We start from the raw sequence: 13,414 nt of genomic DNA, 5'->3' as shown, positions 1-13,414 counted from the left end.
AATAAGGAGGAGGAGTAACGATCAGACAGTGGTGGCAGGAAAGGACCTGATGACTCATCTTCTGGCTGGGCAGCAAAGAGCCCCCATTGAGGGGATAGTGAGGGTGCAGTGTCTTCAGGGGCAGCCAGGTGTCAGTGAAGGAGCAGGTAAAAGCACCTGCTTTGAGCGTCTGATAATCGCAGAGTGGCATTTCCAGCAAGAGAGGGTTTGGGGAGAGACCCAAGGGAAGACCTTGCAATATACAGAGTGGTTTAGGGGTGAGACCAGGTGAAGAGCCGTGACCCAAGAAGCATGGCCATCTCCTTCTGTAAGTCATTCATTCATTCCAAAGATTCATTCAAGTGAATGAATCAATCTTTGAGTGATCAATCTTTGAATGACCACAATCGATCGGAAGTGATTGAACAATTCCCATTGTGTTTTACCAACAGAAATGCCCGCTGACGCCAGAGAGGATCATTCATGTCTTCACAGAGTCCCAAAGATACCTGGGTCTTCTCGAAGCCCCACTGGTGCCCTCCCCAAGTCCTCAGCAGCCTTTGAACCAGCATCCACAGGAGGCCAGCTCTCCTTTGATCACTTCGGTGCTGAGAGCGACGAGCACCTGGAAGTCTTATTAAATTCTCAGAGCCCCTTGGGGAAGGTGAGTGACACCACCCTTCTGAAAATCGGGAGTGAGGAGCCTCCTTTCGACGGGATGATGGATGGATTCTCAGGGAAGGCTGCAGAAGACCTCTTCAATGCACACGAGATCCTGCCGGGCCCCCTGTCCCCCATGCAGACCCAGTTCTCACCTTCCTCTGTGGACAGCAGTGGGCTGCCCTTAAGCTTCACAGAATCTCCTTGGGAAAGCATGGAGTGGCTGGACCTCACACCGCCCAGCTCCACCCCAAGCTTCAGCTCCCTGTCTACCGGGGGCCCCAGCATCTTCAACATTGATTTCCTGGATGTCACGGATCTCAATCTGAATTCCCCCATGGACCTCCACTTACAGCAGTGGTAAACACCTGATGAAGTGCTAAGGAAGGCCAAGAGGAATCCCATCGGGGAAAGCACATGACCACAAATATTTACATTCTCCCAAAGAAGGAGGAGCTGGAAGAGGAGGAGGAGAGGAAGAAGAAGGAGGAGGAAGAAGGGGAGGAGGAGCTGGAGAGAATGAAAAACAAGCATGGAGACTTCAGTTACAACCAGCAAGAACAAACAGGAGTCTTTTTTTTAATAGATGGATAGTGTAATATTTGCCAACGTTCAGTGACTATTATTGATTTCAGCAATGGTTTCAAAATTATGTTTTTTCAGATCAAGAATACAAAAAAAATTTTTTTTGCTTCCAATGCCTTTCAAACACTAATCTTTTTTTCTAGCTTGTATTTTTTTCAGGCACTGTTGGGGCATAATCTCACTTTGTAAGATTTTCTCATGAATTTGTTACTCTTACCATGGAAAGAAGTTGTAAGCTCTCTGGCGAACACACAGAAGCCAGTCCTTCAAAGTAGATGGAAGTCGTACCCCTGAAGGCTGCTTCTCATGTCTCCATCACTTGCCTTTCAAAACAGAGGTCAGGCCCTGTGTCAGGTTCTTAAGGCAGAACAGAGGGACAGGACCAATCCATTCCCAGGGAAGTGAAGTGAATTCAGTATCCCTTGGCCACAAAGCTGCCCCCGCTACAGTGACCCCAACCCTGTACCCAGGACTCCATGTGGTCACAGATAACAACCAACCTACCTTTGGCCCAAAGAAGCACACCTGAAATTTCCCTTTCTTAACCAGTGGCCGGATCACTGTCACTGTCTCCATGGTGATGTGTATGCTCAGTTGCTCAGTGGAGTCCGACTCTTTGCTACCCCCTGGGCTGTAGCCCGCCAGGCTCCTCTGTCCGTGGGGTTTCCCAGGCAAGAATACTGGAGTGGGTTGCCATGTCCTCCTCCGGGGGATCTTCCCAACCCAGGGATCAAATTTCGGTCTCCTGTATTGGCAGGTGGATTCTTTACCACTGAGCCACCTGGGAATCCCCGCCATGGTGTTAAGCATTGTGAAACAGGAGAGAACCCTAAAGCAAGAAGAGAGACAAAACCTCCTGCCATTCTCCAGCACAACCTCCTTTAGTGTCAAAGACTAGAGACGACCACATAAGCAAATCAGAGTATCTCTCTGGTCTCAAGTAACTGTTATCAGGAATAATGCAGACAGCACTAAGGAACATCATTTCACATATGATGGGAATAAACACAGTGGGTTACTATTCATATAACAGGGTGATTATTTATGGACGTTCAGCTTCTCTTTTTATTTTCTTATTGGAAGGAGGGGTTCACCTCCATTATCTTTCTCCCACTCTACTTTTCTTTCAAATTTTCCATCCGTTCTCTCCCTTCTTTTGAAGATCTCCCTTTCTCTGCCCCAACGTTTGGAGAAGAGGATTTCATCCATTTATCAGCTGTCCTACTGCTAATAAAACCATACGTTAAAAAGCTGAAAGTCAAGGTTCTCCCGGGTAACCGATTCTCCATCTGCATAATAACTTGCTGTAAAAGGAAGTCAAAAGAAAGATATCAAAGGAAAGAAACCAATGATTCCGTCCATCAGTCGTAAAGCTCTCCCTACCCTCATTTGGTTCGTGATCACTGATTTGGGTTGCTCTGGGGAAAACCGGAAATCGTTACGTTGTATATATAGTAACTATACTATAGTATAGTTCCAAGGAAAGAGTATTTTAGGTCTGGGTTTCTGAAAGAAAACACAATCGCACGTCGAAAAGGACGGAAGGGAAAAAAGACGATGGTCTACTGTGCATTCCTCACCACTTCCCCTGCTTTTGCTGGGAGTTGAAAACTTAAATTGCAGGATAGTCTCTAAGGCTCACTGTGGTTCTAATGCACGGATTCATAGTGTTGCATGCTGTAGAAGGTAGCTCTCGCTGTTTTTATTTTTTATTTAAATCACTAAGGCACTGTTTTCTTCTTTTGTAAAAAAAAAAAAATGTTCACTGTGCACTTATGGAGAAAATAACCAAACATGTTGTGATTTTAGAAGTTCTCTTTTTGAAAAAAAAAAAAAAGATTTAGAAGTCATTCCATTGTTAACCTGTTAACAAGTGTGAACACAGAGTGTTTTTGGTGATTGCTACTCTGAAAGCTGCCGCATCTTACTGAGGGGGTGGGGAGGGCAGGAGGAAAAAATATATATATTATATATGTGTATATATACACACACACACACACATGTGCATGTATATATATATATATGTATGTGTGTCTATAGGTGTGTGTGGATATGTGTATCCATATATACACATCCATATGTACATATACATACACATGTGTGTATGTGTGTGTATCTTCAAGGCAGTGCAACAGAGTTCTATACCAAAAGCCTTTAAGCCTCCATCTGCTGTGAAATGATCTTGGCCTTTCTCACTGCGAGTTCCCGATTCATCACCCAGACTACAAGTTGCTTCTATGTATGACTCATGGCTCCAAGCCAGTGACGCACAGCCACCTGCTCACGATGAACAAGCCCGTCTCGAGAGTGACTGTGATGTGAAGAGACAGGGAGCGTTCACCTTTGGTCACTGGAAAGGTACTGCCTCCTCTCACAGAGAGCAGCGGTGGAAGACGACAGTCGTTTTACATTCCTTCATCTGCCTTGTGCTTTAAAAGAGCCACACGGTACATTTTCCACTTTGCTTTGATGTCTGTCATCAAAACCAAAGATTCTGAGGGGAAAATTGCCATCTCTTCTTTGATGATGAAGCTATGGGGAAGAAAATCTTCCTGACACATTCCTCACCTTTGTGTGTTCCTCAGACATTGACATTTTGGGGGGATCTTGACAAAGCTCACTGGTCAGTCCATTTCTCATGTGCCAAGTTGTGTGAATTTTTTAATGTTATTTTTATCCCCCTTCCTTTGGAGAACAACCTCACAGCAATCTCTGAGACTCTGGTCTGAGTGTCAATTATTTTTTTTTCCTTTGGGTATTTCTGTCTGAAGGGCTAGACTTGGCTAGGAGGCCTCTGTCTTTGTAAGGCTATGCATTTTCATTGGGATATTTTTAGGCTATTATCTGGCACTGACATATATGCCTCACAGTTAACGAAAGATATTTGCTGCTACAAACCAGCACGCAACCCAGAGCAGACTCCTGGATCATTGCTTTCAACCTCCACCCACAACCCCCACCCACCATATTCACGCTCTCTTTCTGTAGATCTGATGTGAGATTTGAAAGATAAAACTGAGGATAATTGGGAAAAGGTTGATGAAGCTGGTTGCTCCCTGATCATCTGTGTTAATTTATGTTTCCTATAAGGGAGATTTTTTTTTTTAAGTTCTTTTAAACTCTTAATTGTGTCTTCTATTCTGGTGACAAATTGGGCATGACTAAAAGATGTACAGAGACTTAAGAAGATGGCCACGGTCAAGTTTCTTCAGGCTTTTAGAGCCTGAAACTAACCACATGTGGTCCTCTCAAGACCCCCAGGAGCACCCTGTGGTTAAGCTGACCTGCAGACATTTGCAGCTGCTCCCAACTCTGGTGCAGTCCTGTGGGTTCACCCTTATCCAATGGATTCGGGAAGTTCCTTTGTGCAAATACTTCATTAAGCCTGTGCTCAGTAGAAGCCCTGCTTCTAACACTGTTACTGAGATGGCACACATTCTACTATAAGGAAAGGGAGAGGAAGAGGGAAAGGAAAGAAGGAAGGAAGGAAAGAGGGAGGAAGGGAAGGAAGGTCAGGCCACAGCCTCTCAGTTCAGCTGAGACATTACATTACGAAAAGGAAATCGAAAAGTTTGGGATGAGAAACCATTCTCTCCATGAAGTGATCGCCCCGACAGATAAGGAAAGCAGGAGGGTCTTCAGTTGAACAACCAACATCTGTGAACAGGTGGCCTTTGCCATCCAGAAACATTTATTTCCAATCTGAAAAAAAGGAGGTGGGGCGGATCAAAAACCTACCCCAAGCGTTCAAGACAGTCTTTTCTAAAGACCTGTTGAAGAGGTTTCTATTACCTCTTCTAGAAACCAATGCTGGTTTGGCAAAAAACTCCTGCATCAGATTTACTCATCCTGGAGATAATAACTTGATGTCTCACCTGTGCAGAGCACATCCCCTGTCCCCGATGTCCAGTACCACGTAGACTCTGCACAGATGGTTCTGATCTTGAGGGACTGGGAGGTTGCAAGAAGCCTGGTAATTTCCAAGTCTTCCAACCAGAATCCCTTTACCTATGATGACAAGGCAGGGGGTGGGGGATGGTTTTCATTTTCCCAAAGGAGAGGGGCTTTTTAGCTAAAACCTACACTCATGCTGCATTTTTTTCTTCTGTGATCAAACAGCAGCAACATATGACTTAGATGTCTTTCTACCACTTAAAACATCTGTTTGAGCTTTTAGGGTTTATCTTCATTGCCAGATACAGAAACATTTGGAAAATCAGAGAAGGACAAAGGAAACTTATTATTATTATTTTGTCCCATGCCTTCATCTTGATCTTCAGAACAAGCTCTCTGGACAAAAGGGACACCTACAAGGTAGGGTGTCCGTGGAGAGCCTCTGTCTTTTAGGGAAAAAAAGCTGCAGGATTGTGAGGGCAGTTTGCCCTCCACCTTCAGGGCTTGGCTGTGGCCCACAGATGCACCAAGTTTGCTGTCAGCTGTAAGCAAACTCAGAGTGAGAGTCTGGAGTCTTCAGTTTTCTTACAAATCCAGTAGAAACCAGCGGGGCAATTGAGATGCGGAAACTCAACTAGCATTAGATGATATTACTAGACATACAACAAGACAGTCCTATAAGCTAGAGAGCTGCTCAGCATGGTGAGGAGCTGGGTTTGATTCTGGAATCCACGTTTTCAGGGGAGCCCTGGCTAGGGTGAGACTATGCATTAGGAAATGACTTTAAGACCGGAAGAGATCCGAGAAAAATTTCTCTATTACCTCCCAGGGAAATTGCTGTAGACTCATTGGGTTTGGTAACATGAAGAAGTTCCCTTCTGATGGTAGGAGTTGGTGGAATCTAAGTTTCTAGAATTCTATGGGTTAAGACAAACTCATGGTGGTCTCTTGCGCTTACTTCAATCACCTTCAGCCTTGTGAGCTCCTTGTGTGTGCTTTAACAGTTCCAGAGGGTTTTTGGGAGAAGGTCATAGAATGATGGCAATCCTGGAGGCTGCTGTAACGTTTTCCAAAGGAAGGGAACCCACGCTGCTCCCCAGAGTTCTCTCCAACGTGCCTGCAGTGAGGAAAGAGGGCAGTGCACAGCTGGGTGCTTGAAATCCTGCCTCCTGGAAACACAAAGAGGCACTTTGCAAAGAAATCCAAAGAGCCAGCATATGTTCTCTGCAGGGACCCCGTGTGGTGGAGCTTTCACGTTGGCTCCTTCACTCAACTATACATAACTAGGAAGAAATGTGGGTGACCAGGAAGAGAAAAGAAGCAATGGCTAAATACCAAAGTTGGCATGTGTTCTTTTTAAAAAAATATATGTATATTTTTAAATAAAATGTTTATTTTAGAGAGAGATGAAAGCTTTTTTCTTGACTGTGCAATGTACCAGGCATTGTGCTGTTATTTTGTCAAATCCCCGCAGTGGTACCATGAAACAGTAGTATTATGATCACCCCCAGTTTACAGATGAAGAAACTGAGTCTGCAAAGGCTGAGTTAATCACTTAAGGTTACACATCTGCAACCTGGCAGAACCAGCAATCACACTTTACTTATCTGCAGTGCTTCTGATCTCACACACTGTACATCTTACCCACACTAATCAAATGAGGACATTAGTGAGCCTACAGTTACATATATGCTATTAAAATACACGCAGTAAATCGTGAATTAGTTTGATAAATCACTGGTGCCCTCCTTAGTCTACAGATGTAAGAACTTCAAGAGGAATTCAACATACTGAATTCAGTACAGAAGAAATGATGGGGTAACGGTAAGGGTTGGAGTGAAAGTAATAACTTAAGATTCTTTAATAAACCAGCCAAGTAGATGGTGACTTGACTAAGAAAAACAGCTGTAGGAATAGAGACTAAGGTAGTTTTGAAACATGTTAATAGAATGGAAAGTATGGGATTTGATCATGGGATGGGAATGGCAAAGGAGAGAGAGGTGGATGTCCGTGCATGCATGCTAAGTTGCTTCAGTCATGTCTGACTCTTTGTGGCTCCGTGGACTGTAACCCACCAGGCTCCTCTGTTCTGGAGTTCTCCAGGCAATAATACTGGCGTGGATTGCCAGGCCCTCTTCCAGGGGATCTTCCCCACCCAGGATGGAATCTGCATTTCTTATGTCTCCTGCATTGGCAGGTGGGTTATTTATCACTAGCACCACCTGGGAAGCCCAGATGAATGTCCAGTGTATGTTAATTCCATTCACAGAGGCAAAAGGCCAGAGTGAGTAACCTTAATATGAAAAATCGTGAATCTGAGTGCCTGTCGCCTGTAGGACGCTCAAGTCAAAAGCATTCACTAGAGAGGTCTGGAGCTCAGAGTCCTTTGCATATAGATTTAGAGGTGGCAGATACCAGCATTTGGAAGATCACTGAAATCATGAGGATGGCTGTGGCCTACACAACCTGTGGAGTGATAAGAAAAGGGGATGCCGAGGACCACCAACATGGTTTGCTATTGGTAGAGGGGAGGAAGGGGCGGGACTAGGAAACCAGGAAGAAGACCGGAAGAAGGAAGTATTCCAGGCTCCAAGGTGGGAGAAAGAGGGAATCTTCAATCCTGTCTAGTGCTGCTGTTTCTGTAAGGTAAGGAAGAGTACTGTTTGATTTAATAATAAGGAGGTGGTTGGTCGGTAGAAAAGGTGAGAGCATCATGGTGCAGTGGTAAAGCCAGGTGGATGTGGACCAAGGAATTGGAAGGCAATGAAGAGGCCATTCCCTGGTTGGCCTAGTGGTTATGATTCCCGGCTTTCACTGCCGTGGTCGGGGAACGAGACCCCACAAGTCATGTGCTGCATGGCCAAAAAAAAAAAAGAAAAAGGTGGGGGTGATGAAAAAATGAAGACTGAATCTAGGCATCTCCTTTCAAGGGGCATGGCCATGTGAGGAAGAAAGTGCACAAGACCAGAGCAGACAGAAATTTAAAGGACATCTGTCTCACTTTTTATTTATCCACTCTACTGTTGATGGACACTTCAGTTGTTTCCAATTTTTGACGATTGGAAATGTTGCTGATACAAACATCCTGGCACATCCGTTTTGGTAAAGACATTACCAAATTTTTTTTTTTTGGCTGAGTTTTGCATCATGTGGAATCTTAATTCCCCAACCAGGGATTGAACCCATGCCCCTTGCAGTAGAAGCACAGAGTCTTAAACACTGAACCACCAGGGAAGTCTCCTTACATTTTTGTTGAACATGTGAAATTGTTGGGTCATGGTGTTTGCCTACCGTTAAGTCGTAGCCAATGACGTAAAAACAGCTTTCTGAGGGGCTTGTCCGCATACCCCTCCCATCAGAATACATGAGCTTCGGCTGAGCTATGTCCCCACCAACACTTGGTTTTGCCCGTCTTTTTCAGTTTTAGCCATGCTGTGGATGTGTTTTGGTATTCCCTGTAAAATTGCCTGGCATAGATTGGATGACCAATAGGTTCAGCAACTTTTCATATTATCTTGGCCATTTGGATTCCTATCTGTGGTAAGGTGACCGTTCAGGTCCCCTGCCCGTTTTTCCTTTAAGTTTCTTGCCTTTTTCCTGTTGTATTGCAGAACTCTTTACGTATTATGGAGTTGAGTCTTTGACTATTATATAGTTTTTGCAAGTAACTTCTCCCACTCTAAGGACTGCTTTTTTATTCTCTTAATGATATTATCTCATAAACCAAAGTCTTTTATTGTTAAGTAATACAATTTATAAAGATTTCCTTTAAGGTGAGAATTTTTGGTATCATGTTTAAGGAATCCTTCCCTACTCCAAGATCCTATGGAAAATCTTCTCTCTTGTTCTTTATTTTGATTTTTATTTCTCTTGGGAAAAATAATTTTTTTAGAGAAAGGGTGGCTGATAAACCTTTTAAGTTCATTGCATGTTTAAAAACATCTTATTTTTCACCCTTGTTTGTGAATGTTAGACCAGATGCAGTTTTTGAGTCCCACTTTAGTTACAACCTGTTTCCATTGAGCTCTGTAAATATTGCTCAAAATTTTATTACACTGTTGCAAAAAGGAAGCTTGAGGGAATCGGCTTTTCTTCAGAGAGAAACTTCTTTTCTCTGAACAGTACTTATATACATTTATATCTATCTTTGTATTTATATTGTGGTGGTGGTTTTATTTTAATTTGCTTGTTGATGTATACTGGGTTTACAATGTGTAAGTTCCTGCTGTGTACAGCACAGTGATTCACTTACACATATACTATATACACATTCTTTTTTACATTATTTTCCATTATGGTTTATCATAGGATACTGACTATAGTTCCTTGTGAAATACTGTAGGACCTGTTGTTTATCCATTCCATATATAAAATCTTATATCTACTAACCCTAGACTCCCAGTTCACCCACTCACCCCAACCCGCCCCCCCGCCCCCCCGCCACCCCTTGGCTTTGGTGGTTGTTTCCATTGAAGTGTAATTAACATATAATATTATATTAGTTTCAGGAGTACAATGTAATGATGTGATGTTTGTACATACAGCAAAATGATCACCACAGTGATCATTAGTTAATATGGTCTAGTTAACATCCATGCCACACAAATTACATTTATTTCCTATGATTAGAACTTTTAAGATCTACTCTCTTGCTGCCGCTGCTGCTGCTGCTAAGTTGCTTCAGTCGTGTCCAACTCTGTGCGACCCCAGAGACGGCAGCCCACCAGGCTCCCCCGTCCCTGGCATTCTCCAGGCAAGAATACTGGAGTGGGTTGCCATTTCCTTCTCCAATGCATGAAAGTGAAAAGTCAAAGTGAAGTCGCTCAGTTGTGTCCGACCCTCAGCAACCCCATGGACTGCAGCCTACCAGGCTCCTCCGTTCATGGGATTTTCCAGGCAAGAGTACTGGAGTGGGGTGCCATTGCCTTCTCTGATCTACTCTCCTAGCAACTTTCAGATATAGCATACAACATGTATCTAGCTTTGAAATTTAGAAATTTTACCCAGTTACTTCTGGGGCCCCCACCTCTACCCGCCGCAGTAGTGGTTTCTGGCACTTGATGAATGATTTCAAGCTTGATTTGGGCCTTTCTGCAGCTGTGCAAAATATCTTTTCAAGAATTTCCATGCTATTTTCTTCTTCATCACCTGCTCTGGAAATGCTATTACATATATATTTTTCAATGTTCTGAGGAAGATTCTGCATCTCTGCCTTTTCCCTTCTTTTCATGGAATTACCTCCTTCTTTCCTCTGAATTTTGGGAGATTTCTTCCAGCCCATCCTGGAATGGACTCTGAAGTCTGGCTTCGGGCAGTGGCAAATCTGTTATTTCCTGCCTCTATTGAGTTTCATTAGTTTAGAAGTCATGTGTTTCTTATCCGAGAACTCTTCCTTCCTTGTTTAAAATGGCTCTTTTTCATGGCAGCCTGCTCCTGTCATATTAAAGCAGTGTTCTCTCTGTTCTCACCAGGAATACAAATTAGACTTTAAAAATATATTTCCCTTACTTCCTGATTAACTTTTTCACTGGAGGACAGTTCTCTGAATTCTCAGATTAGCCTCCCTGTTTTATGGAGGTAATAACCTGTAATAACAGCACAAGCATTTGAACTAGAAAAACCTGGCATCTCAGTGGTGATGCATGAATGACTCTTCACAGAAACCCTCTGAGCTTTGATTTATTCGAGGGGTGTAATAAACCCCTCATCCTAAAGTTCTTTTAAGGATTAAATAAGATGATGTATGTTGAAAGAATCTGCCTGCAATGCAGGGGATCCCAGTTCTATTCTTGGGTTGGGAAGATCCCCTGCAGAAGGGATAGGCTACCCACTCCAGTATTCTTGGGCTTCCCTGGTGACTCAGCTGGTAAGGAATCCACCTGCAATGCAGGAGACCTGGGTTTGATCCCTGGGTCAGGAAGATCCCCTGGGTAGGGAATGGCTACCCACTCCAGTATGCCTGGAGAACTCCATGGGGTCACAACAAGTTGGACATGACTAAACAACTAAGACTATATGATTTATTATTTTCATTGTATCTTGCGATCATCATTGTAGTCATCATCTTTATCATCATCTTTACTATTATATTTAATTACTGATTTTTTTCTGTTTGTTCAATTCTCAGATAGAGAGGTCTGATTAGTCAGGATTTGGTGGCTGAGATGGTGGGGGAGGTGATCTATCAGAGATGATATTAGTCTCCATTTAATTTCCCTCAAGAGGTTACCACACATAGTAACTTTTTCCTGGCCAGTTCTTCCCTGATTCAGAAATCACTGGTATCATTTTTTTTTCCTGTAAGAACAAAATTTATTAGCATTAATATATGTAGTAATAATGACCACTTCCTTAGTTTCAATGTAGCAAACATTTCACATGTGTGCACTAATGTGTTTGATCTTCATAACAATCTTGCGAAGTAGAAACTGCAGGTATAATGGTGACCAGCAGAGACAAGGTTCTTGCCTTCATTTTCCAGAGGAAGAAACTGAGTTACTAGAGAAGTTGAGTAACTTGTCTTGGATCACTCAGTAAGTGACCACGCCAAGACTGATCCTGGGCTTCTTAGTCATGTCGTGTTGCTTCATTAAAATCTGACGCGGTTGCCATCGGAACTTACTGCATAAGCCTCCCAGTTCTTTCCATCTCAGTTTTCCATTTCCATTGTATATATTCCTTATCATAATCAACACTTGTTGAACGTCTTCTATATACCCAGGTCTTATTTTGGGCAAAAAGAGGTCTGAGATGAAGTCTCTACTCTTAAGGTTGAGTTTTCCTATGTAGTGACTGCTTCCATTTTCTGCCAAGATAGCAAGTGGGATCTTTCCCTAATTTCCATGAGTGACATAGAATTTCTCTGGTGTGTGTGTGTAGATATATTTGAGTTATTTCAAAATGATTTGGAGGAAGAAATGAGTCAAAGCTACTGGCTCTACTTAACTTTTTGGTCCCCAAAACAGAATTTAAAATTTACTCTAAATAAAGAGAATTAACAAATGAAGGATCTTAGATGAAAATACAGTTTAATATTTCTACCCTTTGGGGATAGGGAAGGCTTTCTAAGCATTAAACTAGAGGCATAAAACATAAAGGAAAAGATGGATGGCTTTGACCATATTAAAAATGTAAAATTCCTGGAAGACAAAAATCAACATTAGAGATATTAAAGGGGGAAGGTCAAAAGTAAGGAAATATCTGACATAAGATAACAATAGCATCAGTGTAGTTAAGATAACTAAACAGCTTTTTAAAATCAATAAGATAATATGGAGCCCCATAAGAGAAAACCAGGCTGAGGACATGAAGAAGTGAGCAGTTAACTGAAGAAGGAATGCTCATAGTCTTGAAACGTGAGATGCATGTTTACTGTGATAAAGAAGAAAAATGCTGCAAATTAAAAGAGCACTATAATGCTGCTGCTGCCACCAAGTCGCTTCAGTCGTGTCCGACTCTGTGTGACCCTATAGACGGCAGCCCACCAGGCTCCCCTGTCCCTGGGATTCTCCAGGCAAGAACACTGGAGTGGGTTGCCATTTCCTTCTCCAATGCATGAGAGTGAAAAGTGAAAGTGAAGTCGCTCAGTCGTGTCCGACTAATGCTATTTCTCAGCTATTCATCAGGCAGGATTATTAACAGTGGTAATATCCCATGTAGGTCAGGGTGTGGGCAGAATAGGACATTTATGCATGGTAGGTGGGCCTGCAAAACGTTTCCATTTTTTAATCTAGAGGATAATTTGGCAACACAAGAATAATTGGAAAACATGACAGACGCACTGTGATGCAGAAATTCTTTTTTCTAACTGAACCATACTTGATCGACAATGTTGTGTCGGCTTCAGGTGCACAGCGCGGTGGGTCAGGTATACACATATATGTATGTATGTGCATGTGTGTGTGCTCAGCTGTGTCTGACTCTTTGCGACCCCATGGACTGTAGCCTGCCAGGCTCCTCTGTTCATGGAATCTTCCAGGCGAGATTATTGGAGAGGGTTGCCTCCAGGAGATCTTCCCGACCCAGGGATTGAACCTATGTCTCTTGAATCCCCTGAATTGGCAGGCGGATTATTTACCACTGTGCCACCTGGGAAGCCCATACACACACACACACACACACACACACACACACACATACACATACATATTTTTTCAGTTTCTTTTCCATTATAGGTTATTACAGAATATTGAATACAGTTCCCTGTGCTATATAGGAGTTGATTCTCTATTTTATAGATAGTTGTGTGTATCCGCGAATCCCAAACTCCTAGTTTATCCCTCCCCCGTCCCCTTCC

At 43.0% G+C, this 13,414-nt stretch overlaps 1 protein-coding gene across 3 annotated transcripts in view; it reads left to right on the top strand.

Moving 5' to 3' along the window:
- Positions 1 to 6,517, top strand: part of MYOCD (myocardin) — a 93,148-nt gene extending 86,631 nt beyond the window's left edge. For all 3 annotated transcript variants that reach the window (XM_010842994.1, XM_010842992.1, XM_010842993.1), the window contains one exon: positions 432 to 6,517. In XM_010842994.1, coding sequence (XP_010841296.1) covers positions 432 to 1,003 — 572 coding nt within the window. In that variant the 3' untranslated portion in view covers positions 1,004 to 6,517. The remainder of the gene's footprint in view (positions 1 to 431) is intronic.
- Positions 6,518 to 13,414: the final 6,897 nt, after the last annotated feature.

Source organism: Bison bison, unplaced genomic scaffold (assembly GCF_000754665.1).
Source record: "Bison bison bison isolate TAMUID 2011002044 unplaced genomic scaffold, Bison_UMD1.0 scf7180017864180, whole genome shotgun sequence".
NCBI classification, from domain to species: Eukaryota; Metazoa; Chordata; class Mammalia; order Artiodactyla; family Bovidae; genus Bison; species Bison bison.
The sequence above is the reverse complement of the archived record's forward strand: the minus strand, read 5'-3'. Positions and strand labels throughout refer to the sequence as shown.